The sequence below is a fragment of the Zalophus californianus genome, chromosome 11, assembly GCF_009762305.2.
Source record: "Zalophus californianus isolate mZalCal1 chromosome 11, mZalCal1.pri.v2, whole genome shotgun sequence".
Classification (NCBI taxonomy): Eukaryota; Metazoa; Chordata; class Mammalia; order Carnivora; family Otariidae; genus Zalophus; species Zalophus californianus.
The window spans coordinates 42,563,894-42,588,964 of NC_045605.1; the positions used below are offsets into that span (position 1 = coordinate 42,563,894).

The 25,071-nt window shown below is 36.9% G+C and overlaps 1 protein-coding gene across 1 annotated transcript in view; it reads right to left on the bottom strand.

The window, feature by feature from the left end:
* Positions 1–22,785, bottom strand: part of FOLH1B (folate hydrolase 1B) — a 75,902-nt gene extending 53,117 nt beyond the window's left edge. Inside the window, exons 1-6 of the mRNA XM_035723064.1 lie at positions 22,533–22,785; positions 20,459–20,567; positions 15,233–15,419; positions 8,772–8,873; positions 1,580–1,705; positions 557–743 (exon numbers count right to left, since the gene is read on the bottom strand). Of these exons, the coding sequence (XP_035578957.1) occupies positions 557–743; positions 1,580–1,705; positions 8,772–8,873; positions 15,233–15,419; positions 20,459–20,567; positions 22,533–22,650 (829 nt within the window). The 5' untranslated portion in view covers positions 22,651–22,785. The remainder of the gene's footprint in view (positions 1–556; positions 744–1,579; positions 1,706–8,771; positions 8,874–15,232; positions 15,420–20,458; positions 20,568–22,532) is intronic.
* Between the last annotated feature and the right edge of the window lie 2,286 nt (positions 22,786–25,071).

Here is a 25,071-nt window from a genome sequence, read left to right on the forward strand (position 1 = left end):
TTTTGGAGGTTTATAGAACTTCTTTTCTGCTGTCCCTTATCCACAACTAGGAAATCCAAAAACTTAAAACCATAAATTTGGAGGGAATTTGCTTAGCATCAAAACCTGATTTGATGCAAACTCATTTGACAGCAAAATCTAGTTTGAGCAGACATGTGGTTATTCATATTATCATTTATTATTTACCTCTGCTTAGTATGATTATTCATACATTTTGTTGCAAAAATATTTATATGCCTGCTTCCTGTATCCTATCCCAGCCTCCTGAGTGTTAGGCAATATATAGGATATGCCCCATATTACTTTTAGATATCTGAAAATATAATAGTTCTAAAACCCATCAGGCCCAAGTGTTCCAAATAAGAGATAAGGGACATAAACCAATAATTTCCAGAGTTTGAAACTCTTGAACTTACTTCTTAGATGCAAAGAGAATTTTGAAAAGACATAGTTGATCTCAAAATCCTTTAATAAAATCACTTAAAAAGGTTTTTTTTTTTTTTTTTTTTTTTTTTTTTTTTTAGTTTCCCATGATGATTAAGGTCCTATCACTCACCATTTGCTGGGTAACCAGGTGTGAGAGGGTCCCCTGCACCATTAAGATTTAAGATATTTCCACGCTGGACACCATGTCCAGGAAGATTCCAACCATCTGGATAGGACTCTACCCCAGGAGCAAAGTAATCAGCAGGATCTGAGTACAGAATGACTCCTTTGGCCCCTGCCACCTGGGCGTTTTTAACCTGGAAAGAACAATGTCTCTCTTATTTCAGGTTGGTTGTTCCAGATTTGATAATATCATTTTTTTTTGAAATTACACTTAAATGAATAGCCAAACTTTATTTTCAATCTTTTATCATTAGACCTACAACAAAGGACATCTCACAGAGAACTGGCTTTGCTTTTTCTTACTTCGGGTTCTAAAAATGGGCTTCTAAGAAAAAAATAAAATGATAAAATAAAAATGGGTTTCTAGGGATGGATCATCCCTCAGAGCTGTAGCTTTAGGAAATGTCCACAATAGTGATAGCAAGTACTTGCTGTTTCTTCCACTGGTCTAGGAGCACAAGAAGTAAGCAGACTCCACAGGCCAGATTTCTATATCTTTTATGACTGGGGGGGGGAATATTTTTGAAATTTAATTTCTCACAAAAGAGGAAAAAAATGAATAGATCAAGTGACAGTAATTTTTTAAAACTGCTATGTAGAATTTAGTTTCTCTGATTACCTATATTAACAATTCACATTAAAATTGAATTTAGTATTTTCAAAGATAATATTAAAAAATGAAGATACTGATGGCAACAACAAATCCAATGAATGCTTCTATGTAGACCACAGGCATATTTGCAGGTATGAAAAAATATGCTTTGTTCTGCTTGAACTTCTACACTGGTTCAAACTCCAATGACCCTATTTAAAACCCCTGTGTATAAGCTAGTAAACGTGTCCTCCCCATAAGGTGGCCGTGTTACAGAATATGAAAGGATCATGGTCCTCAGAAAATTTTAGGGATATGTTTCTACACATGTAAGATTTTTTTTATATTGGGGGAAGGGAAAAAAGAAATGATTTTTACCTTATTTCCTCTGAAAATTTTCCCGTATCTGGCAATCACAATCTTCCCAGAGCAATTGATTTTCATGTCCCTCTCTAGTTTAAGGAAGTCTTCAGTCTGTGCATAGTTAACATACACGAGATCACCCTGTTGAGACCAGGAATGATTTAGGACAAGCACGATTTAATACAAGGAGGTTTCTCTGCATGAGGGCGGTTTCACATCTTTGAATGAGGGAAGAGGCAAGAGCATGCAAGAGAGTCAGAAAAGCACAAGCCTCCCATAAGAGGTTCAAGGGAGAAATGAACTTGAATTAAGACAATTGGCTGAGTTAGAGATGTATGAATTTAACAGTAAGCTTTGTTTATATATGTCTCCTCTAGAGTGGCTATAATGCTATAGAAGTGTTCCCCCCAAAATGTACAGGAATATATATATTGCCACATGCAGTTTGAAGGGGTCCAGGCACCCTAGGTTAAGAAACCCTTGAGGACAGCTTCATTCTTAGAAGTTCCTTCACAACTAGAAGCCTAATGGGTCTCCACTACCACCAGGTAAGGAAGAAAGGTCAGGTAGTATAACTGCTTTATGGGTCTGGTTTCATATTATTAGTATGACCATGTGCAAATCTTAAAAACATCTCTGAGTCTCAGTATTCTCATCTGCAAAATGACCTGTTAGATGAGACCAGGTTTCTTCATTTTTTTCTCACCTTCTCCCCAAATTAATTTTGGAACTCCAACATCAGCCCCTCATATATTTACTTGACATCTAAAATTGCTTATCATACCTTAAGTAGCTACAAAAATGCAATTTCCAGCATATTATAACTATTAATATTTTGAGAAGCAATTTTGCATCACTTTTTATATGCATCCAAAGGAATATACACACTATACTGATTTACTATTCCACATCATTCATTTAAAAAATACAGGAAGACACTCTTCAGTCAGAATTTTATCACCCATTTTCTCCTCGAACTTCTATCTTGTCCCCCTTTCCCCAAAGAATTTTACTCTAAAGTAAAATATATTTGTGCTGGACATTGGGATGTGCTGTCCAGATTCTCCTTCGCTGAAGACATTCTCGTTCCAGCTGCAAGGGAAGGTTCTCTGCAGACAGCCTTCAGTTCTCAAGCCTCTTCAGGAATTGCCTCAGCTACAGACAACCACTCTGCTCAAAGTCATGCCCCTTCCTGGGATGTCACACAGTGCATGACTGATCAGTGGGGAGTATAAAGCCCTGGACATTTTAGTCCAACCCAGGACAGTTCTGAAGAGCTCTGCTGACTCCAGAAACGCCCTTCAGGTCAGCCAAGCCTGTCCCTGAGCTGCCATTGAGGGTCACTGCTCCCTCTGCTCAATCCAGCTTCCCTTCCCTCCCCTGACACAACTATTGATCCCAAGAGAACACTTCTTAATTAATTAGCATGCTACATTCCATTTCAGTGTCTGTCACCTAGGATTTGGGAATGCTTGGAAGTCTTTTCTTGATCACTGCCAAACTTCCTTTGATTAAGATTATATATATATGTGTGTGTATGTGCATATATATGTGTGTATGTGTGTGTGTGTGTGTGTGTATTGAAGTTTTTAAAATGTCTTGTCACAAGGACGTATGCGCTAAGAAAATTCTTTAGGAGTAAGCTAATTATTAGTAGTAGATTGTGTCTAACAATATTACAAATTTGTGTAAATGATACCCAAGCACAAAATTTTACTTGAAATATATTTCTTAATGCTATTAGATGTTAAAACATCAGGTCACTGGATGAATAAATTGTTGCTAGAATGAGACAGGACTCCACATTAGTTCTATTCACATTTTGTTTTTAGACCTAATTTCTGAGAAACCTTGAGATGGGAGTGAAAGAAGTTTTGTTGCAGAATTTTCACTAAGTTATTTAAACTCTTTCCAAGTTAGAACGCCCAAATCACAGACACTGATCTATTATCTGAGTTAATTCTCCTGATGTCAGCTAGACGCTCAACTAGGCTCATCTAATTTTGTTCAGTTGCAAACCATCTGACTTGCCAAATCTCTTATTACCCAGTTATGAGAATCTTCCACTATTGTCTCTTTGTCCAGAACTTCAGAGATAGTTACAACTCAGAGATATGCTTCATATTGTTTTAGGATGGGTGAGAGATGTCTTTCATTTGTAAAAATAAGAGAAAAATGATTATAAATAAGGAAGTGGGGACAAAGTACCAGCAGGACCTGACCATGGGCTAGTTCTCAGTCCAACGTAACTGCACCCTGAGAAATTGGTGGTGGAAATGGATTTCTTTAAAACAATCTCATGTCTGCCTTTGGAAGTCTTCACACATCCTAGTTTGAAGTCCCTGGGCTGGACAACTTCTCATATCCTATAGTTTTATTTTTACTGTTTCCCTCTTTGGCTACATTTCTCCTAGCATGTGCACAACAAATGTACAACAGATACTAAAATAAAATTGTTTCCAAACTAATTCCAGGATTCATCTGACAAACTTGTTGAAAATGTATCATTATGAACCCAGCAGTGTTCTACGAACTAGGGATACAGCACATCCCTGTCCTTGGAGGAACTTACATTCATGTGAAATGCAGAAAGATAATAATAAAAATAATAACTAATAAGTAAATTACATAGTATATTAAAAAGTGATAAGTGCTGTAGCAAATTGTTTCAAAGTTTAAATAAAATAGGCAAATAGTAAACTAGTACTTAGGTGCATGCAATTTAAATGAAAAAAGTCGACTGAGAAGTGATATTTGAATCTTTGCTTCAGTAAAGGGATTACTTTTAACTCTTATATTTCTTCCTCAGACAATGCAATATTAATGCACTATTAATAACCATACTGTATGTCTCATTTATAATTGTTAGCCCTCCCTGGAGCTTGCTCTTATTCTGTGAATATAGAGTTATTAATCAATTTAATTTCAGTGAATTTTGTCTTAGTGTCGGTGTCCTACTTGAAATTTATCCCTATTTAATATCACTAACTTTGGAGAGACTACAACCTTAAATGTCTGTAAATTGTGGCTATCTTTTGATAAATCTGCAATCCGCACAAAACAAATGAGGGATCAAAGGAGACATTAGTTTAAAAATGACAGTACACTTTTATTAAAGAGGGCACGTTCTGCATGGAGCACTGGGTGTTATACACAAACAATGAATCATGGAACACTACATCAAAAACTAATGATGTAATGTATGGTGATTAACATAACATAATAATAAAAAAAGTTAAAAAATGACAGTACACTTTGAAAATGAAAACAAGTGTGATAGATATGTCCTCTGGGCACTTCACAAATGCAAGCTGTCACCATCAGTTAGAAAAAAGCTTTGTTTTCAGACAATGACCTTCTTGTAAAGTTTACACTGTACCATTGTTCTATGACTGGGAATAAATACAATCTGGCACTGTTAGCCTAGAATTTTCCATTTCTTGCAAGCTTCCATCTTCCCACTCTTGTTAATTGAAACAGAACCGGGAGACAAGGCCAGTGGCTCCCAAAGCATGGTTCTTAAATCCTCAGAATCAGTGTCACCTAGGGTCTTGTTGGAAATGAGCTATGAAGACCTACCCAAACTCAAGGGGGTGGGAGCTAGAACTGGTGTTTTACAAGCCTTCTGGATTATCACGGTATATGTTGACCACCGTTTGAGAACCGCTAGATTATATTTTTATTTTATTTTAATTTTTTTAAAGATTTTATTTATTTATTTATCAGAGAGAGAGAGCACAAGTAGGGGGAATAGCAGGTAGAGGGAGAAGCAGGATTTCTGCTGAGCAAGAAGCCCGATGCAGGACTCGATCCCAGGACCCTGGGATCATGACCTGAGCCAAAGGCAGACGCTTCACTGACGGAGCCACCCAGGCGCCCCTACAGTGAAATATCTTAAGCACAGACATACATAACTTTAAAAAGAATTAGCATTGCACTGGCTGAGTTATAGGTGATTCAGTGAAGCACATCAGCCAGCAAACTCATCTAATATTTGAACACAAACAAGAATCTCATGCAGAATCACAGACTCTATCTTCCCATTAATCAAGAAGAGTTTAGGTCTACTTGAAAGAAATGAGTTAATAATCTCTATGACTCTTATGAGTAGAATAATTCTGTCAAAGTCCAAAAATTACTTGGGGATGTCAATTGATTATACATTAAACCCACAAACTAATGTGGGAATAATTTTCTCCCTATAGTATTCTGTCTTCTTACCTAGAAACATAAAGTTTCTTTATACATAATATTTTCACTGCTCAATAAATTTCACAGTGCTCTTCAACTACTTCATGCTCATTGAAGACTTGTATTTTATATTTTATGGTTATTTTAAATTAAAATTTTTCTTATATTTCCTGTTATTATACACTATGTCCATAAATACTTCAATCTGATATTATTTTTAAATAATGATATATTAGTATTTTTTGTATATTCTGATTATACAGATATATCACTGTAAATAATGAAAAGAATTAATAAAGAAGACCCAAAGTATAAAAACATAAAGAGAACAATTGAGCAATATTAATATTAAAGATATCTTTTCATAAAAGGGCACTTGGGGCACCTGGGTGGCTCAGTCAGGTAAGCGTCTGCCTTTGGCTCAGGTCATGATCCCAGGGTCCTGGGTCTGGGCTCCCTGCTCAGCCAGGAGTCTGCCTCTCCCTATCCCCCTGCCCTTCCCCTTGTTCGTGCTCTCTCTTGTTCTCTCTCAAATTTAAAAAAAAATCCTTAAAAAAATAAGAAAAGGGAAACTTAGATAACATGAACAAATGGGTGAAAAATTAGAAAAAGGTTTGTAATATTTAAACCAATATGGAATAAATAATTAAAATATTTAAGAAACCCTTAAAATCAGTAAGAAAAGACTGGAAATTCAACAGGGAGAAGGCTAGCCTTAGTTATTGCACAGAATAAAAACCAGAACAGCTAATAAATAAATATGTTTACAAATGAGCAACCTTAGTTGTAATCAGAGAAATGTGAATTAAAATAAAATAATAAAGTTATATAAACAAAAAGCAAAAATCATAAAGTTATATAATTTCAAGTGTTGATGAAAATATATGAGGAAAAAGAAACACTCATTTAGTGTCAGCGGAAGCAACCAACTGCTACAGTCTGGGCATTGTGAAATTAACTATTCCTACAAAACAGCAATCCCACACTTGGTTTACTGTAAACAGAGAAACCCTTGCAAGCCCAGATGGGACACATATGAGGACATTCACGGCAACACTGTGGTGATGAGAATTTAGGAGTAAAGCAGCACTCGAGGCTCAGAGAATGGGTAAGTTACATGTTGTGTGCACATAGCGTGGGATAGGCAACAAGTAAAAAGGAACGAACTACCCTGACATAAAGCAACATGGATAGAGTTTTTAAAGGCCATTGATTGGAAAGAATAAGAGAACAAGTAAGACCTAAAGTTTAATGCTATTTACATAAATTTAAAATACATCAAACACAAAATAAAGCCATATGTTTTCAAGAATATGTACATTGCTGGGGCGTCAGGGTGGCTCCATCGGTTAAGGGTCCGACTTTTGGTTTCAGCTCAAGTCATGATCTCAGGGCTGTGAGATTGAGCCCCACTGGGCATGGAGCTTGCCTAAGATTCTCTCTCTCCCTCTCCCTCTACCCCTCCCCCGCTCTCTCCCTCTCTAAAGAAAAACAAACAAACAAAAAGAATATACGCATTGCAAAGGACATAAATACATTGGGCTGGGGGGAGAAGAATGAGACTGAGAACAACGATGGGAGGTACCTTAACCTTGGATTAAGTCTAAGTGACCTCAGTACACCTAAGATCTAAAATATACTATCTCTTCACTTCCAATTGCTATATGCCTCATTCCTATCTCATGTCAATTATGAAATAATTATGATTGCCAGCATTCTATTTATGTGCTAAATATTAGACAGAATTTTTCTAATATTATACCATTAAGATGTAAACTATTCATTTGAAGTGAACTTCATACAACCAATGAAAAATACTCTTTTATTCTAAGTTTGCAAGAGTTTTTAAATTATAAGTTAATAAATCCAATACATTTGAAAATAAAAATAGTATTTTCTCTCTTACTTATTAAAAGATATGGCACTTCCTGATATTAAATCATCCTTATGTTCTTGCAATATATCCTAATTGATTAAGCAAATTTTTTTACCTAGGATGTTTCTAATAAGAGCCTTCTGCTGACTGATAATCCAATATACCCAACTGTCAATTAGCAACTTCTTGTGAATATATCCCAGGCACTTCAACCCAATACATCCAAAATTGAATTTACTTACTGTCAAGTATTGTAATAGTAGAGACAACTTTTAAAAAGATGTTAATAATTATATTCAACTCTTTCAAATTTAGCTTTCTTATAAAAAACAAAGTACCCACATGAATCTGGGGATTGACTATAGAATTTCAGATGATAGTTATGCACACTACTTTATTGAGTAGACCACACAAAATTTTCTAGAATGGACCTTCATGCTCTTCATTTGAAAATGGCAACAATACTCTTACTCAAATTCTTTGAATTTTCTAGAATGGACCTTCATGCTCTTCATTTGAAAATGGCAACAATACTCTTACTCAAATTCTTTGAAAACTAATCAGTGCTATGCAACAGTAATAATTAATGCAGTATTTTCATACAATGGAAATTACTTAGCAATAAAAAAGAACTAATTAAAAGCTAAAACACGTGAATCTCATAGACTCAACACTTTGTGAAAGAAACTGGACACAAATGATTACATGCTGTACAATTCCATCAATATGAATTTTTAAAATAGGCAAAACTAATCAATGGTAGCAAAAACAATTAGAATGATTGACTGGCAGGGGGCAAGGGGTATGGTACTGATTGAGAAAAGGCATAGAGTTACTTTCTGAAATGATGGTAATATTTTGTGTGTTAAGGGGTTTGGATTACACAGGTATATACATTTTTCAAAAGTCAATAAATGTACATTTTGGATTTCTGCATCTCACTGCAGTAAATTTTATCTTTAAAAACTGTCAACAAAACAATAAATAGTGCTTTTCCTTATTAAGAAATTCTACTGTCCTAATTGTGAAAAGAGGGTAAATTTGGATTATATAAAAATCTCCTTATAACTGTTCAATTGTTGCCTGCATGTATGAGGGGGTTCTGTTTGTTATTTGTATATTATTACATTGCATATTTACCTCTGGCATCCCCTGGGGAGAGAAGGCATTAAAAGGTGGCACAACATCTGAAACATTTTCATATCCTGGAGGAGGTGGTTCAAATAACGATGAGTTGAAAATCTGGAAAAGCAAAATATAAGTCAAAACTAAGTTAGGTAAAGTTTGATTACTACAAGCACACAAGGAAAAATGTACATTATCGTTTTTGTCAGTAGAGGGTTTTGTATTTTGTATTTTGAAAATACATATCAAATATTCAGCACTGTGCTAGAAGAATAAGCCACAGACGCAGAGAGGATCTATAAAGCACCAGGCTTTGATTACAGTAACTGCCAAACTACAAATCTAGGTCCCACAAAAACATCCTTCCTTTTGAAAATGAAATGGGGGTGCGTGGGTGGCTCAGTCGATTAAGCATCCGGCTTGATTTCAACTCGGGTCATGATCTCAGGGTGGTGTGACTGAGCTCTGAGTTGGGCTGCGAGCTGGGTGTGGATCCTCATGCACCCCCGCCTCCTACTCCAAAAAAATTTAAAAAAGGAAATGAAATGAAAGACACATTTTCTACCAAAAATTAATAGTTTGGAGCCAACAGATATTCACTTAAAGAAAATCTCTAAAGGATATCATTCAACAAAACAAATAAAGCCTCTAAAAGAAGCTCTAAGATGATTCAAGAAAGACTGGTAAGCAAGGTATCCTGAATATGTGGAAAAAATGAATAAATATGTACTGTATGTAATAATAAAAGCAAGTATTATTCAAGTTGACAAGAACAAGATTAAATTAGAATTATGGGCATAAAGTGGTAGGGTATGACCAAAGTGAAAGTATTCTAAGATGTTTGCCTTGTAGAGATATTAATTGAGCCCATATATACTTTAAGGTTTTGCCGAGTCATTTTGACCTTGGTAAAGGTTCAAGTATAGCTTCTCTGGGAGCCCAGAAACAGGGCCCACAAACCCGAAAAGTTGAAAATTCCCTTTTTTTTTTTAGATTTTTTATTTATTTGACAGAAAGAGAGTCAGCGAGAGAGGGAACACAAGCAGGGGGAGAGGGAGAAGCAGGCTCCCCGCTGAGCAGAGAGCCCGATGTAGGGCTTGATCCCAGGATCCTGGGATCATGACCTGAGCCAAAGGCAGGCACTTAATGACTGAGCCACCCAGGTGCCCCTAAAATTCCCTTTCTTTTATCACAACCAGGAGTTGATTTGGGGGATATTTACCTCTATTTCTTTAAATAACATGTAGTGTTTCAGATTTAGGCATTATCTATGAACATTGTGACAGTTCAACTGTTTTTTTTTTCATCCCTCTGTCACACCTATTAATGGTTTTGTACCATCACCATCTCCAAGTGTAATTTAATTATTATGACTCTTCAGACCTACATTCTGTGGTAAACTGTAAACTTTTACTCTACTGCACAACACACACAAGTTCCTCCTTCCACAGGCAACCAATATGACTAGTGTTCTATAGATTCAACCAGAAATACTTTAAATATATATAGACACATTATCTTATCTTTGTTCACATAGAGATAACATATGATATAGATTGAATTATATACTGCCTTTTATTATGTCACAAAAGGTAAATAGAAATTTGTAAACTAAACTGTTTTGGTTATACTGAGAATATGTAATTTGAGGCTATATTAGCGAATTCTGGAAAATGAGCAATGCTCTCTGGTATATAGTCTACCTTTGATAAAGTCACCCAAAATAGTGGTTTCCCTGACCTTACAAATTTCTCCCACATGTTAGAATAACTCATAAACTTGCTCTAAAATCCACTTGTTCAGAGAGGCTGTAAAATTGAAGATTACCATATAGGCAAATTGAGTGAGATCAACTTGAATACTCGCTTGGCTGAAAGATGTGCTGATGCAAGGACTGTTTCTAGATGGATTGGTATTGCACTTTACTACAGTTTCTTTTATAATCTTTCCCAATGATTCAGATGAGTTTCCTACCCTATGTGTGTCACAGAAAAATTATGGGCTAAATGGAGGATGTGGGGATTTTTGAGGGGTAGTAATTGATACGGTTTCACGGTAGGTTCTGTGTGCCTCAGAAAAGGTAGATATTTGGGGATGCCTGGGTGGCTCAGTTGGTTAGACGCTGCCTTTGGCTCGGGTTGTGGTCCCAGGGTCCTGGGATCAAGCCTCGCATCGGGCTCCCTGCTCAGCGGGAAGCCTTCATTCTCCCTCTCCCAATCCCCCTTCTTGTGTTCCCTCTCTCGCTGTCTCTCTCTGTCAAATAAATAAAATCTTAAAAAAAAAAAGAAAGAAAGAAAAGGTAGATATTTGGTGCTCTAGTTGGGATACCATAACGTTAGGTTCACTCCCGATCTCCCATCACTGTTTGTACCCTTGCCCAGGACCAGGGCCATGTACAATGTTGCAAAGTAGTGATAGATATCCACATTCCAAGGGAATGTTTTTAATGTCTCACCATTAATTTTGATAGTTGCTGTGACCTTTATCAGGTGATGTTAATTAACTTCCTTTCCAAGTTTACTAAGAGTTTTTATCATGAATTTATGTTTCATTTGTTCAATGTTTTTTTTTTGGGGGGGGGATATTTTTTGAGATGAGTATGCACTTTTTCTTTTTCATAATGATAATTATATTATCCATATACATACATTACACATTTGACCTGTCTTTTTGCAATTCGCTTGTTGGGTTATCGTTTCTAGATTATACTTGCCTTAAAAAATGAGTTGAGTTTTTAATATTCTTTGAAATAGCTTGTGTTATATTTAAATGATCTTTTACTTTAAACTTTCAAACTTAAAGGAAAACCAGTTGGTCTTGATGCTCTGTGTTGTGGGAGTTTTTGAAGTACTGATTTAATTTCTTCAATGTTATAGAACTATTTGGATTTTGCATTCTTTTGTCAAATTTCAAGTTTTTTCCGTTTCATCTGAGCTGTGGATTACTGGCATACTTCTTCCTAGTATTTTCTTATCTTTGTTATCTGTGCAGCATCTACAGATATGCCTCTTTTTTTTTTCTTAACTCTTTATTTATTTTTGCTTTCTTTGTATTTTTTCCTTATTGATCTTTGTCCTTTAGGGGACAAAGGAGGTCATTTGGGTGGATTACCTCATCAATGCTGACCAGGTAATTCCAGATTGATTAGTTAAAGGTCACATTCCTCGGAGAGGCTGAATCAACTGCGTTAGGTTAGGTATTAAATCTTGGTTTTCTGAGTGGGTCTCAGTACAAGTAATTCAATTTTGGGCCTGTTGTAACTTTTCCTTTAACAGATAAAAACAACTTTAGAATTGTTGGTGAATTGAAACACTTAGGTAGTGACGCTCTTTATCTCTTAATAAGGTTTTTGACTTTGCTTTAAAATTTACTTTATAAGATAAAACCATTTTTTAAGTCAATATTTACTTGGTATTTCTTTTTCAGGTTTGTTACTTTCAGACTTGTAATGTGTTCAAGTCACTCCTTATAAAAGAGTACACAGCTGATTTTACTTAGTCTGATATGCTATGTTTTTAATCAGTTTTTTCCTTTAAATTTTTTCTAATTACTGATACACAGCATTTAAGTCACTTTTATTTTCCTATTATGTGATGTTTACTCTTCCTTTTCCTCCCTAATGCTCCATTTTTCTTTTGTGAAAATTGTGTATCCTGGGCAGCTGCCTTAACTTGGATTCAAATAAAACTCTTTTCCTTTTCCTTTAAAATTTATAAGGTTTGGGGCACCTGGGTGTCTTAGTCGTTAAGCGTCTGCCTTCGGCTCAGGTCATGATCCCAGGGTCCCGGGATCGAGGCCCGCTTCGGGCTCCCCGCTCAGCGAGGAGCCTGCTTCTCCCTCTCCCTCTGCCTGCTCCCCCTATCTGTGCTCGCTCTCTATCAAATAAATAAAATCTTAAAAAAAAAATAAAACCTAAAAGTTTTGTTCATTTTGTGTCAAAAGTTGAATATTGCTTGCTTCAGGAGAGGGAGAAATAGGGAGGAAGCAAGGCACTTTGGAGAAGTATGTGACTATGTTCAGATGTACTTTCGATGAAAATAAAAAAGGAAAATGAATTAATGATATAGCTTTTAAAAAAATCAGGAAGATTTAGGCAGTGTGATATTGTGATTTATAATAAATATATATTTGATCTTCATCCCGTTTCTGGCACTGAGCTCCTAAAACCTCCTAAAAGGAATTTCCTGATGAGAGCAACAAATGTGTCTATTGTTATGTTAACAAGGTAATTTTTGGACCCCACTTAAGGATTGGCGCAGGTTTCTGGAGAACCAACTTAGTGATTAGAGGGTTGGAACTTTCAGTCCCACTGCCAACCTCTCAACCAGGAAAGAGGAGCTGGAAGTTGAATCAATCACCAATAGCCAAGATTTAATCATCACACCTATGTAATGAAGCCTCCATAAAAACCCAAAGGACAGGGTTCAGAGAGCTTCTGGGTTGGCGAACTCATGGAAATGGGAGGGGCTTGGGGCTCCTAGAGAGGGCGTGGAAACTCTCTGCTCTTTCCCACATACTTTGCCCTATGTATCCTTCATCTGGCTACTGATCCATATCATTTATCATCCTTTTAATAAATCAGTAATCTGGAATGTAAAATGTTTTTTGCAAATGTTAATTTGCTCTAGCACATTAAAAAAACCTGAGGAGGGGATCATAGGAACCTCTGATTTCTGCCCGTCTGTCAGAAATACAGTTAACAACCTGGGCTTTCAACTGGCGTCCTGAGTTGAAGGGGGTTATTGGAACCTCCAGTCTACAGCTGGTAGGTCAGAAACACAGGTTAACAACCTGGACTTGCACCTGGCATCTGAGTGGGTGGGGGAGGGGGCAGTCTTATGAGACTGAACTCTTACCTATGGAATCTGATGCTATCTCCAGGTAAATAGTGTCAGAACTGCACTGAATTATAGGACACCCAACTGGTGTCTGAGAATTGCTTGTTAGATGTGTGGGGAAAACACTCCCCATCCCAACAGAAATTGGTCTAGGAAGCCAAAAGAGACAGCTAACACCATTCCAGAAAATCTCCAGAATGACGTTTCTACATGATACCTTTATATTATGTGACAGGCTTGAAGAATTTAATAAATGCTTACAATGGCAAAACAAACAATGAAATGGAATAATAAAAGCAAAGTCACAGTCAAAATTAGGAGGTGAAAGAAGAAGGAAAAAAGAAGTGCAAGTTTGCTATTTTCCTCATTGTATATAGATCATCCCCAAATCTGACAGATCAAGACAGAGGTTTTATATGTATAAATATATATATATTTAACATAATCTATATCTTATTTCATCATTAAATAACTTTCCTAATCATACTTTTATAGACTGCTTAGTACTTAATTATATAGATATGCCCCGACCTATTTAACAAATGTTATGGGACCATATGTGGTATATTGATATTCCACATAAGTTTTTTTTAAAAATACTTTTTAAATTTTGAGACAGTTTAATATTTTAAAAAGAAACAACTAACTACAATAATTTAAAATAGTAGTTAATATAGAAAGTTTCAAATCATATTAGGAAATTTAGCATGGGATTACATCACTGACAGCAAGACATAACAACATATTTGCCATTAAAAGACTGATTCATTAGTCGATAGAAGGTGATTGACATATTAGGAAAAATTTTTTAAATTTATATGTATTTAAATCACATGACATTTTCAGTTCACTGATCAACCTGGACATATTTGAAGCTATATACCAACTGAAAAGGCCCAACTGACAAAAAGACTGAAGGAGACTATCTGGATTGAAAGGGGCTATTTCAGTTAAGATATAGTACCTCTAAAACTAAGGTATGCTAAATAGGGTTAAGTGAATGAGTTTTACTTTACGAGTTTTCATATTGAATGCATATCATGACAAGAAATACCTCATCACTTGTATTATCTTTTCTTCCTCAAGTATGTACCCTAACTTGCAAACAAGATTACAAATTCTTTAGATAATCATTCTATAGACATTCTTTCCCAATTCTCTTCCCCCTTCAAATGTCCACATCCAAATTCTGGGCACAGAGCTGAATACATGATCATATGACTCATATCATTAAGCACCAATAAAAAGCTGCGGACTCAAACTACACACAATGTGTCTTGGGTTTCCTCACACCCCCAAACTTATACAGTATCTTTTATAGTCTGAATCTATCAAAAATGTGTCTATTTTACTTGCCTGGAAGTACTAATATATCATATTTTATACTAGCACACAATACTAAAAAACAGAAAATACAACTGTGATCAAGCATTAATTTCTCAGATTTTTTCAACATCACATTAAATTCAAACGTCATAGGAAAGGAGTTGACACCAGTAATGAGATATTAAAGACATCATTGACAAGTTTCAATAATATTGATTTCCATCAATAATTAGAGATGGTATAGGGCATTCTTTCATAAAAGGTGTTTGAAAAGAATAGAGATGAGGGTAGTTTCTTATCTCTTTGTTTTACCTCATTTCCGTCTTCATCAATTATTGAGACGTAGTTGGGATGAGTCTTATTTGGATAGGACAACAGGACATCATAATGGACTAACTCAACAGAATCCAGGCCAAATTCTTTCCACTGGGATTGAATTTGCTTTGCAAGCTGAAAGTTTTGTTCTGTTCCTGCTAAATGTGGCAGCCGTGTAAAATTACTGGTGAACAAAAATTGAAAGTAGTTAGAAATTAATATTTAGTCAGCCTTTATCCTAAATGAACAACCAATGAAGGCAGATTGACATTTAAAAGGTGCTTTGAAATGTGATACATTAAAAAAGCAAAGTGGTACTATTATCGCATCAAATAGATTTTCAAAGCATGTTTTGAAGTTTTCATGCTCTAATTTGTACTCATTCAAGAGAAAAATTGGAGAAACTGATCTTTGTAGAAAATTGTTATATGCAATCCGCTGGGTGTTTCCCTATATAGTAGATGAGGAAGTGTCCTCTTCTTTCCTTAAGACTCATGCATCTTAGAACTTTCACGGAATTATTTATTTCACTGTGTGAAATAGATTTAGTAGGTGAAAATATTTTCATACAAAATACCAAGCTGTGACGTGCCAAGAATAACTGTTAATTACATTTATTTTTAAATACTTCAAGTTATGGTCAATCAAGAAACTTTTTGATTAGCAGCCTTTATGAAGTATCTTCATTAAGGAATAATCTAAACATATTTTGAGAAGCTCAGACTAAATCTCTTGTACTCCCTTCATCATGCATAGTAATACACTTAAAAATCAATGATGATAATTAGCCTGACTAGTAATATCTCTAATGAATAAGCTATGTGGGCAGAATTTCAGCTACCAAAAATACTTTCACAAGTTTACTACTTTCTCATTAATATGTCTGGATACTGGTGCTTTTGTTTGTTTAAATTTCTCTCTCTCTCCTGGAAATGTTTTGTTTCCCTGAAGATTTAGCTCATAGGTATTTTCATCTTAACCCACTTAAAGAAAAAAATCCACATGCCAAAGCATTATGTATCATAAAAAGACATTTATTTCTAGATCTTCACAAACTTCTGCTTCTGAATATGTAGGTTTTTCTAAAACCAACACATGTTCATCCTTATAGGGTTTAAAAAAAAAAAACTAATAAATAGGCAACATGGCTATGATGATTCCATTTTCAAATGTTTACTTTTACTGTAAATTTATCTTAATATTTGACTTGGCAAATCAACTGCCAAGAAGAATAACTCTCAATTTTTAAAAATTGGAGTTCTTGTGATTATTTTTTATAATTCTATTAAAATAATTTAAATTGTATTTACAAAGATAGTATCAAAATCATTATTCAAAAAATGTTTAAGGGCTAAACACTATAGGGGCTGAATGTGGGCTACCCCAAGATGGGCCACATTGGCATGAACGTTATTCTGAGCTGAAGGCAATCGAAACCCTACAGGCTCAAAAGAAACTTTTGCTGCTCCCTTAACAACATAGAATCTAAATTGATGGTTGTTCTCAAAATAAGGGTTATTAGCAGAGATAAATTTTATCTGACTGATCCAGCTGTATAGCAGGGCAAATATCTACTTATCAAACAGCTGCTTTTCTTATCACCTTGTGAAGTGTGTTCCTTTCATATACCTCATTTTGCCTATCTTTGGAATTTCTATGTCTATATGGATTCCCCACACATACACTATTAAGTTTGATTTTCTCTTATGAATCTGTCTTGTGTCAGGGTGCTAGAAGTACCTTGAAGGGGATAGGACATTCTTGCTCCCTTACAACAACTTACACAAAATTTCCAATGTGTATTTGCAAAACATAGTAACAAAATAACACAATTTTAAGAGGCAGCTGAGGTGTCTATATTACCTGCAGAGATAACAGAAAAAGAGCCAACATGGTGCTATTTTTTTTCTATATTACACAGATCACAAACTGTAACATAACTAAAGTGGATGCAGATTATACATATTTCCTTAAGTCACAGTGATAACTCTGTCCCTACATGTAAGAAATAGGGCACCTGGCTGGCTCAGTTGGTAGAGCATGTACTTCTTGATCTTGGGGTCATGAGTTGGAGCCCCATGTTATGGGGTAGAGTATCTTAAAGAAAAAAAAATTAAAGATTTAAAATTAAAAAGTTTAAAAATTTTTGAAAAATTAAAGAAAAAAATTAAAAAGAGAAAGAACAGTTGCCAACAGGGAGTCCTGAACCTGCTCTCCCCACCACAAAAGGAAGGAAGGAAGGAAGGAAGGAAGGAAGGAAGGAAGGAAGGAAGGAAGGAAGGGAAGGAGGGAGGGAGGGAGGGAGGAAGGAAGGAAGGAAGGAAGGAAGGAAGGAAGGAAGGAAGGAAGGAAGGAGGAAATTGATTATTATCAGACCTGGCTATTATAAGTGAAATTCCTTGTAACAGTGTTGTCATTACCAATGAGGATATAACACTGTGCTACAATCAGGGCTGGAACCCACTCATTTGGAGCAAAGCTGATCCTAATGAAGAGTAGGAAAAAAACCCATTTCCAATGATAAATAAATTAACTGGATAAAATTCTATAAGTGATATAGTAGAAGTTTTGCCACTAACCTGTATAACCCTGGCTAAATCTTCAGTTTCTCATCTGTACCCACAGAGAATATTGCTACCTCACTACTTTCCAAAGATCTGTAGCTCAATTCGGTAACTCAAACTGCAGCTCTTAATTTTTCTTGTTTTAATCAATTACGAAGTGTGTTGCAAGTAATTTGTCAATCCTACTAAAATATCAAGTTTTCTTAAAAAAGTAATAATTTACATATCATCCCCAATAGCCAACAACTTGTATTTAAAAATGGGCTCACATATCTCTGTCTGGCTAGAAAAGTTCCACATATCATTACATCGTCTCAATTAATAAAGAGAGCTGTTAGTACTCCTGTTTTAATACATTGCATCTGATTTACAAATGATGGAACAGTTCTTCCAGGACCTAGATGCCTGGAAGGCAGCTAGTCAAAGCAGAAGTGGTACTCAAAGGCGTATCAGGGAAATTCTGAGCCCAGAGGTCCAAAAGAGTTTTCTAAAATAATCTTGTCTTTCCGAACCAGGAAGAGAAGGAAAGTTTCCCTAAAGAGATACAAAGTAGTGAACAGAGCTGAGAATTGAACCAGGTGTTGACAAAACAGAAGGGAAACAGGACAACCCTGTATCCCAAGGGAGGCAAAAAAAACAGACCCTATTTTGATCCTTCCGGCCAGCCACTACGGAGAGGCAGACAACTTGGAAGTAGAGAGGACTTTTCGTAGCAGATCGAAGGAGGGTAAAATGGAAGATCTGAGGCTTTACCGACACCTGGCCTATGGGTAGAATTAGATTGAAAGCTCTTTGATGACCGAATGGCAAATGGGAAATCTGGAGAGTCCAGGAGGTTTCTGGTGATTCTGTGGTCCTTAGAGGGATGAGTTGGGTTCTCACAATTTCTTTCTTTTGTGCTAATGGTGAAAATCCTTGAGTTCTAAACAGTTAGAGGAGCTTGGTCAGGGTCATGGAGAATAAGCAAGAAACTGCTTCCATTTTATTCAGGGTCTAGAAAGAGAAATGAAGGCATTCATTTTACTTCTTTGCCAGTCGGTCAGTCCATGTCACAGGTTAGGAAAGGAAGCAGGAACAGCAGCTCTGTCTAGGAATGAACATTATATTTGCCAGAACTCCACTATTATTTTATCTATTATACATAATTAAAGCGAAAGAAGTCCAAGAGGCAGAGGAGGGGTTTCCACAAAATTTAAGCTTCCGGGTCTCTCACTTGGGAAATGGCCCTTCCAAAGACCTGGAAGATGCCTAGCAAATTTTTATTCATAGTTTTAATTGTATTGTAATTTAAATAGGAAGCACCTGGGTGGCTCAGTCGGTTAAGTGTCTGCCTTTGGCTCAGGTCATGATCCTGGGATCGAGCCCCACATCGGGCTCCCTGCTTACCGGGGAGCCTGCTTCTCCCTCTCCCTCTGCCTGCCGCTCCCCCTGCTTGTGCTCTCTCTCTCTCTGACAAATAAATAAATAAAATCTTTAAAATAAATAAATAAATAAGACATATGTGTTTGTATGATCACGTGTGTGTACATCTATGCATATGTGTGCGTGTGTGTGTATATATATATAAAACTGTCTTTTATATGAAATTATAATTTGTATTCACAAAGAAATCCTTCAATTACTACCAGGAACTCCAAGTATTTTGCTTTGAAAAAGCTAGTATTCTAGGAGTGCCTGGGTGGCTTAATCATTAAGCGTCTGCCTTCGGCTCAGGTCATGATCCCAGGGTCCTGGGATTGAGCCCCGCGTCGGGCTCCCTGCTTCTCCCTCTCCCACTCCCCCTGCTGGTGTTCCCTCTCTTGCTTGTCTCTCTCTGTCAAATAACTAAATAAAATCTTTAAAAAAAAATGAAAAAGCTAGTATTCTAATCAGTTACATACAATCATTCTACACAAGTGTTTTACTTTTAGCTGCTTTGCAAATACTCTTTAAATTTACTCATTTACATCTTTTGCTCTACACTACAGATAGCTATTTCAGGAAACAGGTAGCTAGTTTTCACACCATGTCACATATACACACTCTAATTCATCCTTGTCACAATGATACCATGGTCACCATTTTATAGATGTGGAAATGAGAGCTCAGGAAGGTTAAGTATTCACTCCAAGTGATTTTACTGTCAATGGGCAAAGATGGAATTTAAATTCAAGTATATCTGAGTCCAAAGTCCAAGTTCATTCTTTTGGCTAAAATACAATGTCGTCTTCTAAAATAGGAGTCCAGCCCACTTCCTTGTTTTTGTATGGTCCACAAGCTGAAAATAGTTATTACATTTTAAATAGCTTAAAAAAAATAATATGACATTCAAATTTCAGTGCCCATAAATAAAGTTTTACTGAAACTGCCACTCTCGTATGTTTATGTATTGTCTCTGGCCTCTTCTGTGCTACAATAGCAGAGCTGAGTAGTTGTGACAGAGATCAGCTGGCCCAAAGGGGGTTGGTCCTCTACAGACAGAGTTTGCTGACTCCTCCCCAAAATTGTCTCTAGTGATACAGTTTAGCTTAAAGTATAATACTGTCTAGATGAAATATGATACAAAGTTTTCAATAAATAAAACTTTTTTAAAAAGTCAGTTCCTGTATACAAAATATTGAATCAAAACTTTCTGAACAGAATAACAAATTACCCATATAAGCCATCAGTATATGCTTACTATAAGAACCTCTTGATGTTCTCAGCTTTCAATTCATCCAAAAATGCCTTCTTCACATTATGCTGTGGAACAATGTTAGTAGGTTCATTGGAGGATTTTATAAACCATCCTGTAAAATATATACAAAGATAAGAATGAGACATGAGCTTACAAACAGGACCTATTTTTCCTTATTGTATTTATTCATGCATGAAACACAAAGTATCAGTGACCTCCAGTATTAACTGAGATTCTCTTCCATTTAATTTCTCTTGCCCACTTCCACTGGAAAAAAAAAATCATGGAACACTTTTCAAATACAGATCAGTCACAACATATTTTTTTAATTCAATTTCAATGACAGGTGTTGCTGTGATTCTAAAAAGCAAAATGTTTTATAAGAAAAGGACCACTAAAAATAAAAATGCTTCAACTAATAGGGATGAACAATATCTCTTAAAGGTTAAGCAAAAAGGAGATACACCTATTTTCTCCTGAAAGCTTCTATCCACAGCGACTTCGCCTCTGCTGACTCGGAATAAGCATTTAGTAAATGTTTATAATGAATTAATGATGAATCTACTTCAAGTACATAAATTATTTCAGAACTGAAGGAAACTCAGACTTATAATTTGTTCTGTTTCAGAAACTAAAACAAAATGTGCTGAGATTCTGTGTTTCCAGTTGAAGCAGGCTTGAGACTCTGAACTTTAGAAAGCTACAAGAAAAGTACAATCTACCCAGTGGTTCTGCAAGACGCCCAGTGCACACAGAGGCCAGAGGGAATGGGTAGCCAGATCATGTGGAGCAGTTAGCTCTTGTAGCTGGCTTTTAGTCTGTGGGAAATGAAGCATCTTTACAGGCTTTATTTAGAGAAATGATACAATCTGGGCATAAAATAGTTACCAAAATTGCCCATCCAGCTTTCACGGAACTTTCCAGTTATTAATCATATACATGCATACACACACGCATATATACATGCATACTGAAATAAATGGGTGGCAGCAAATGGAAATATAATTCCATTGGTACATAAAACAAAAGGACTTGGATTCGACTGGGATCAGGGAAGGACACACTGAATTGAGAGCTAAAAAATTAACAAAATGAAGAGGTGGGAGGCCTGTGGGGGAGAGGAGAGCAGAGAATCCTAGGAAAAAATTAACAATTAATAAAGAACTTATTCTGTGTCATCCACTGGGCGGTGAATTCAGAGCAGGGGTGAACTACCTTAAACTAGTCCTGTGCACCAACATCCAATTAGAAGCATCTCCTCATCAAGAAGGAATAAAGAAAAGTGCCAACACCCCAACACTATGCTAGGAGCTTTAGGCGCTATTTCATTTACCATTCCGAATAAATTACAGAAATTCTCATCACAAAGATTGAAAAACGGAGGCCAGGAGAGTCTCAGTAAATTGTTCAAAGCCACAAAGAAGTAGCAGAGTCAAAATTAAAATTTAGTCTGAGCTTGTCTGTGTCCCTGGTTCTTTAAGAAGTTGGGTTAAGTGTGTGAATCAGTACACAGAGCAACGCAAAAGACCTACGGGTAAAGATCTGTTGAGAGCTGACAATAATAGCCAGTTTCCAAATGTTCCTCTAATTATTTAACTCCTAAGGACGAAAGAATGAGGAGAGAAAAGGGGCCCCGTGCAACAATGTCTTGACATCTACCTACTGCATACATGAAGCAGCCCAGGCGCAAGACGACTAAAGACACCGAACAGGTTAGAGTCCTTTTCTGCAAAGCTCCCTGGAAGACCTGGTTCAACTACCCCGCTCGTCCTAAAACGTACCAGTTTCTCAAAGGGCTCGAGCATGTGGCACCTGCTGAAGTCCAGTTTCAGGGTCTCTGCGTTCCACTCCTTACCCTGGGTGACTGTCCTACCATAGTCTATCCAGAGCCCCACTGTGCCCCGTCCCCAGCGACCCGCAGCTAACCCGCGGGGGCCGTTCCCCACCTTCCCGCAACCCAAACCACGGTCCCCGGGGAAACACGCAACAGGACCGCACTCGGCAGCGACCCGCGAGTCCCCGGAACCGCAGGGCCGCGGGGTAGGCTCCGGGGTGCGCGAGTCCAGCGCGCCCCTACCGAAGAGGAAGCCGACGATCAAGAGGCCTGCCACCAGCACCAGCGCCCCAACGCACAGCCAGCGCGGGCGGCGCCAAGCGACAAAGGTCGAGTCGGCTTCGTGCAGGGGATTCCACATTTCGGCGCGGCCGGCGGGGCCTCCTGGGACCTGCGCCTCTGCTGTGGCCCCGCTGCAGCGTGGCAACAGGACCGACGCTTCCTCCCACCGGCGCTGAGCTTTTCAGCTACTGCGGGCTAGAAGGCGCTCCCTGCCCCGGACTCCAGGTTCTCCGCCCTAAAGTAGTTCTAGCTCACTCTGAACCAATCAGCTTCGGGAGTTCTTACAAAGTGCAAAGGCTCGTAATTCAGCATCCTGAATCTGTACGATTGTGACTTGTGTGCTTTTATGTATGTCAGTGTACAGCAATTAAAACGTGTCTTAAAAAATAAAGGCATAGCATGACCTCATTTTGTATTTCTTGAAAGTATTTTGTGTGTGTGCATATAAAAATGTCTGAGTAGCCGAAATGTTTACAGTATTTACCTCTGGAGGGTGGTATGGTGAGGGCAGGGAGAGAGGGGTGTAAAAGATTACTTGAGCTTCTTACTTCCTACACTTCTATATATATTTCTTAAAATAATAAGCAAGTTTTACTTAGTAATAAAAATTAACAGAAAATTACTGCATTTTACTTAAATATGACAAATGTGTTTTTTCTTCAAAAGTAAGAAGCTATTTTCTATTGAGTATTCTGCTTTTTCCTTTTTGTTTTGTAAGAACTTATATATATGCCTATAATTTTAAATTTATTTCTTTTACTCAATAATGAAGATTTTCATATCAATATATAAATTATCTCCTATATTGTTTTTAGTAACTTTATAATATTTTCAAGAATAGATGTGAATGCAATTTTTATTCTAAGCATAACAAAAATTTCTATGGGTAGCTGATTCATATAAGAATTTAATATTTTGAATTAAAGCTAAAAGCTGTTCTGAAAAATTACACCACAGATTTTGTCATGAATAAACATTTAAAAAGAAGGAGTGGCCCTTAAAGAACTTGAGATATGAGAAGGCATTCTCCAGACAGATGAAGTAGACATACTCCACACACAGCAGAATAATCAGAGAACGTTAGTGATTTCAGTGTGATAAGAAGCAAGGTGAGTGTGATTTGTACAGAGCAAAGTGAAAACTTATTGAGATTTGTTGGAATATAAAAGTAAGAATGCAGCCAGAAGCTGATTGGGAATAAATATTGGCAAAGGTCACAGTTGTTTTTGTTTTTGTTTTAAGATTTATTTACTTATTCTAGAGAGAAAGTATGTGTGAGCAGGGCTGCAGGGGTGGGGAGTTGGGGGCGGGAGACAGAGGGAGAGGAGAGAGAGAATCCTCAAGCTTACTCCAGTTGAGGGCAGAGCCTGACGAGGGGCTAGATCTCATGACCCAGAAGATCATGATCTGAGCCAAAATCAAGAGTCAGACAAAACCAACTGAGCCACCCAGGCACCCCTAAAGGTCACAGTTTTGAAGGTCTATAATGGAAATTCTGAGAAAAATATATTAAGACCAAAACCGAAGGGAATTGAGTTAGCATGTGGCTGAAGAAAGATCTCCTTCAAAGCTCTTGACAGAATACGGGGGGAAAGATGGGGTGCCTGGGTGGCTCAGTCCGTTAAGCATCTGCCTTCGGTTCAGGTCCTGAGCGGAGAGTCTGCTTCTCCCTCTCCCTCTACCCCTCCCTCCCACTCGTTCTCTCTCTCTCCCTCAAATAGATAAATAAAATCTGAAAAAAAAAGAATATGGGTGAGAGGAAACTGAAATTCAATTAAAATGCAATTTTATTGGGAAATGGGAGGAACACTGAATGAAGGGATACTACATTGTTTATATCAAACTAGAAACTAAAAGCTAGAATCTCTGTTTTTGTTTTATTTTGTTTTGTTTTAAATAATTGGAACTCTTGAACATTGTTGGTGGGAATGCAGAATGGTGCAGCCACTATGAAAAACAGTATGGAGATACCTCAAAAATTTTAAAAAGAGCTACCAGCAATCCCAGTTCTGGGTATTCATCCAGAAGAATTGAAAGCAGGATCATGAAGAGATATTAGCACTGCCCTGTTTATCGCAGCCCTATTCACAATAGCCAGGATGTGGAAACAACCTAAATGTCCACCAATCAATGAATGGGTTTAAAAAAATGTGGTATATACATAGAGTGGGATATTATTCAGCCTTGAAAAAGAAGGAAATCCTGCAATGTGCAACAACATCAATGAACCTTGAGGCCATTCTGCTAAGTGAAATAGCCAGTCACAAAAGGGAAAATATTGCATGCTTCCACTTATATATCTAAAATAATCAAACTCAAAGAAGCAAAGAACAGAAAAGTGGTTGCCAGGGAGTTGCTAATCAAGGGCTATAAAATTTCAGTTGTGCAAGATGAAAAAGATATACATACATGGTGCACAACATTGTACCTATAGATAACGTTGGGCAGTATAGATACCAATACTGTTTCACACACTTAGAAATCTGTTTAAAGAGGGCCA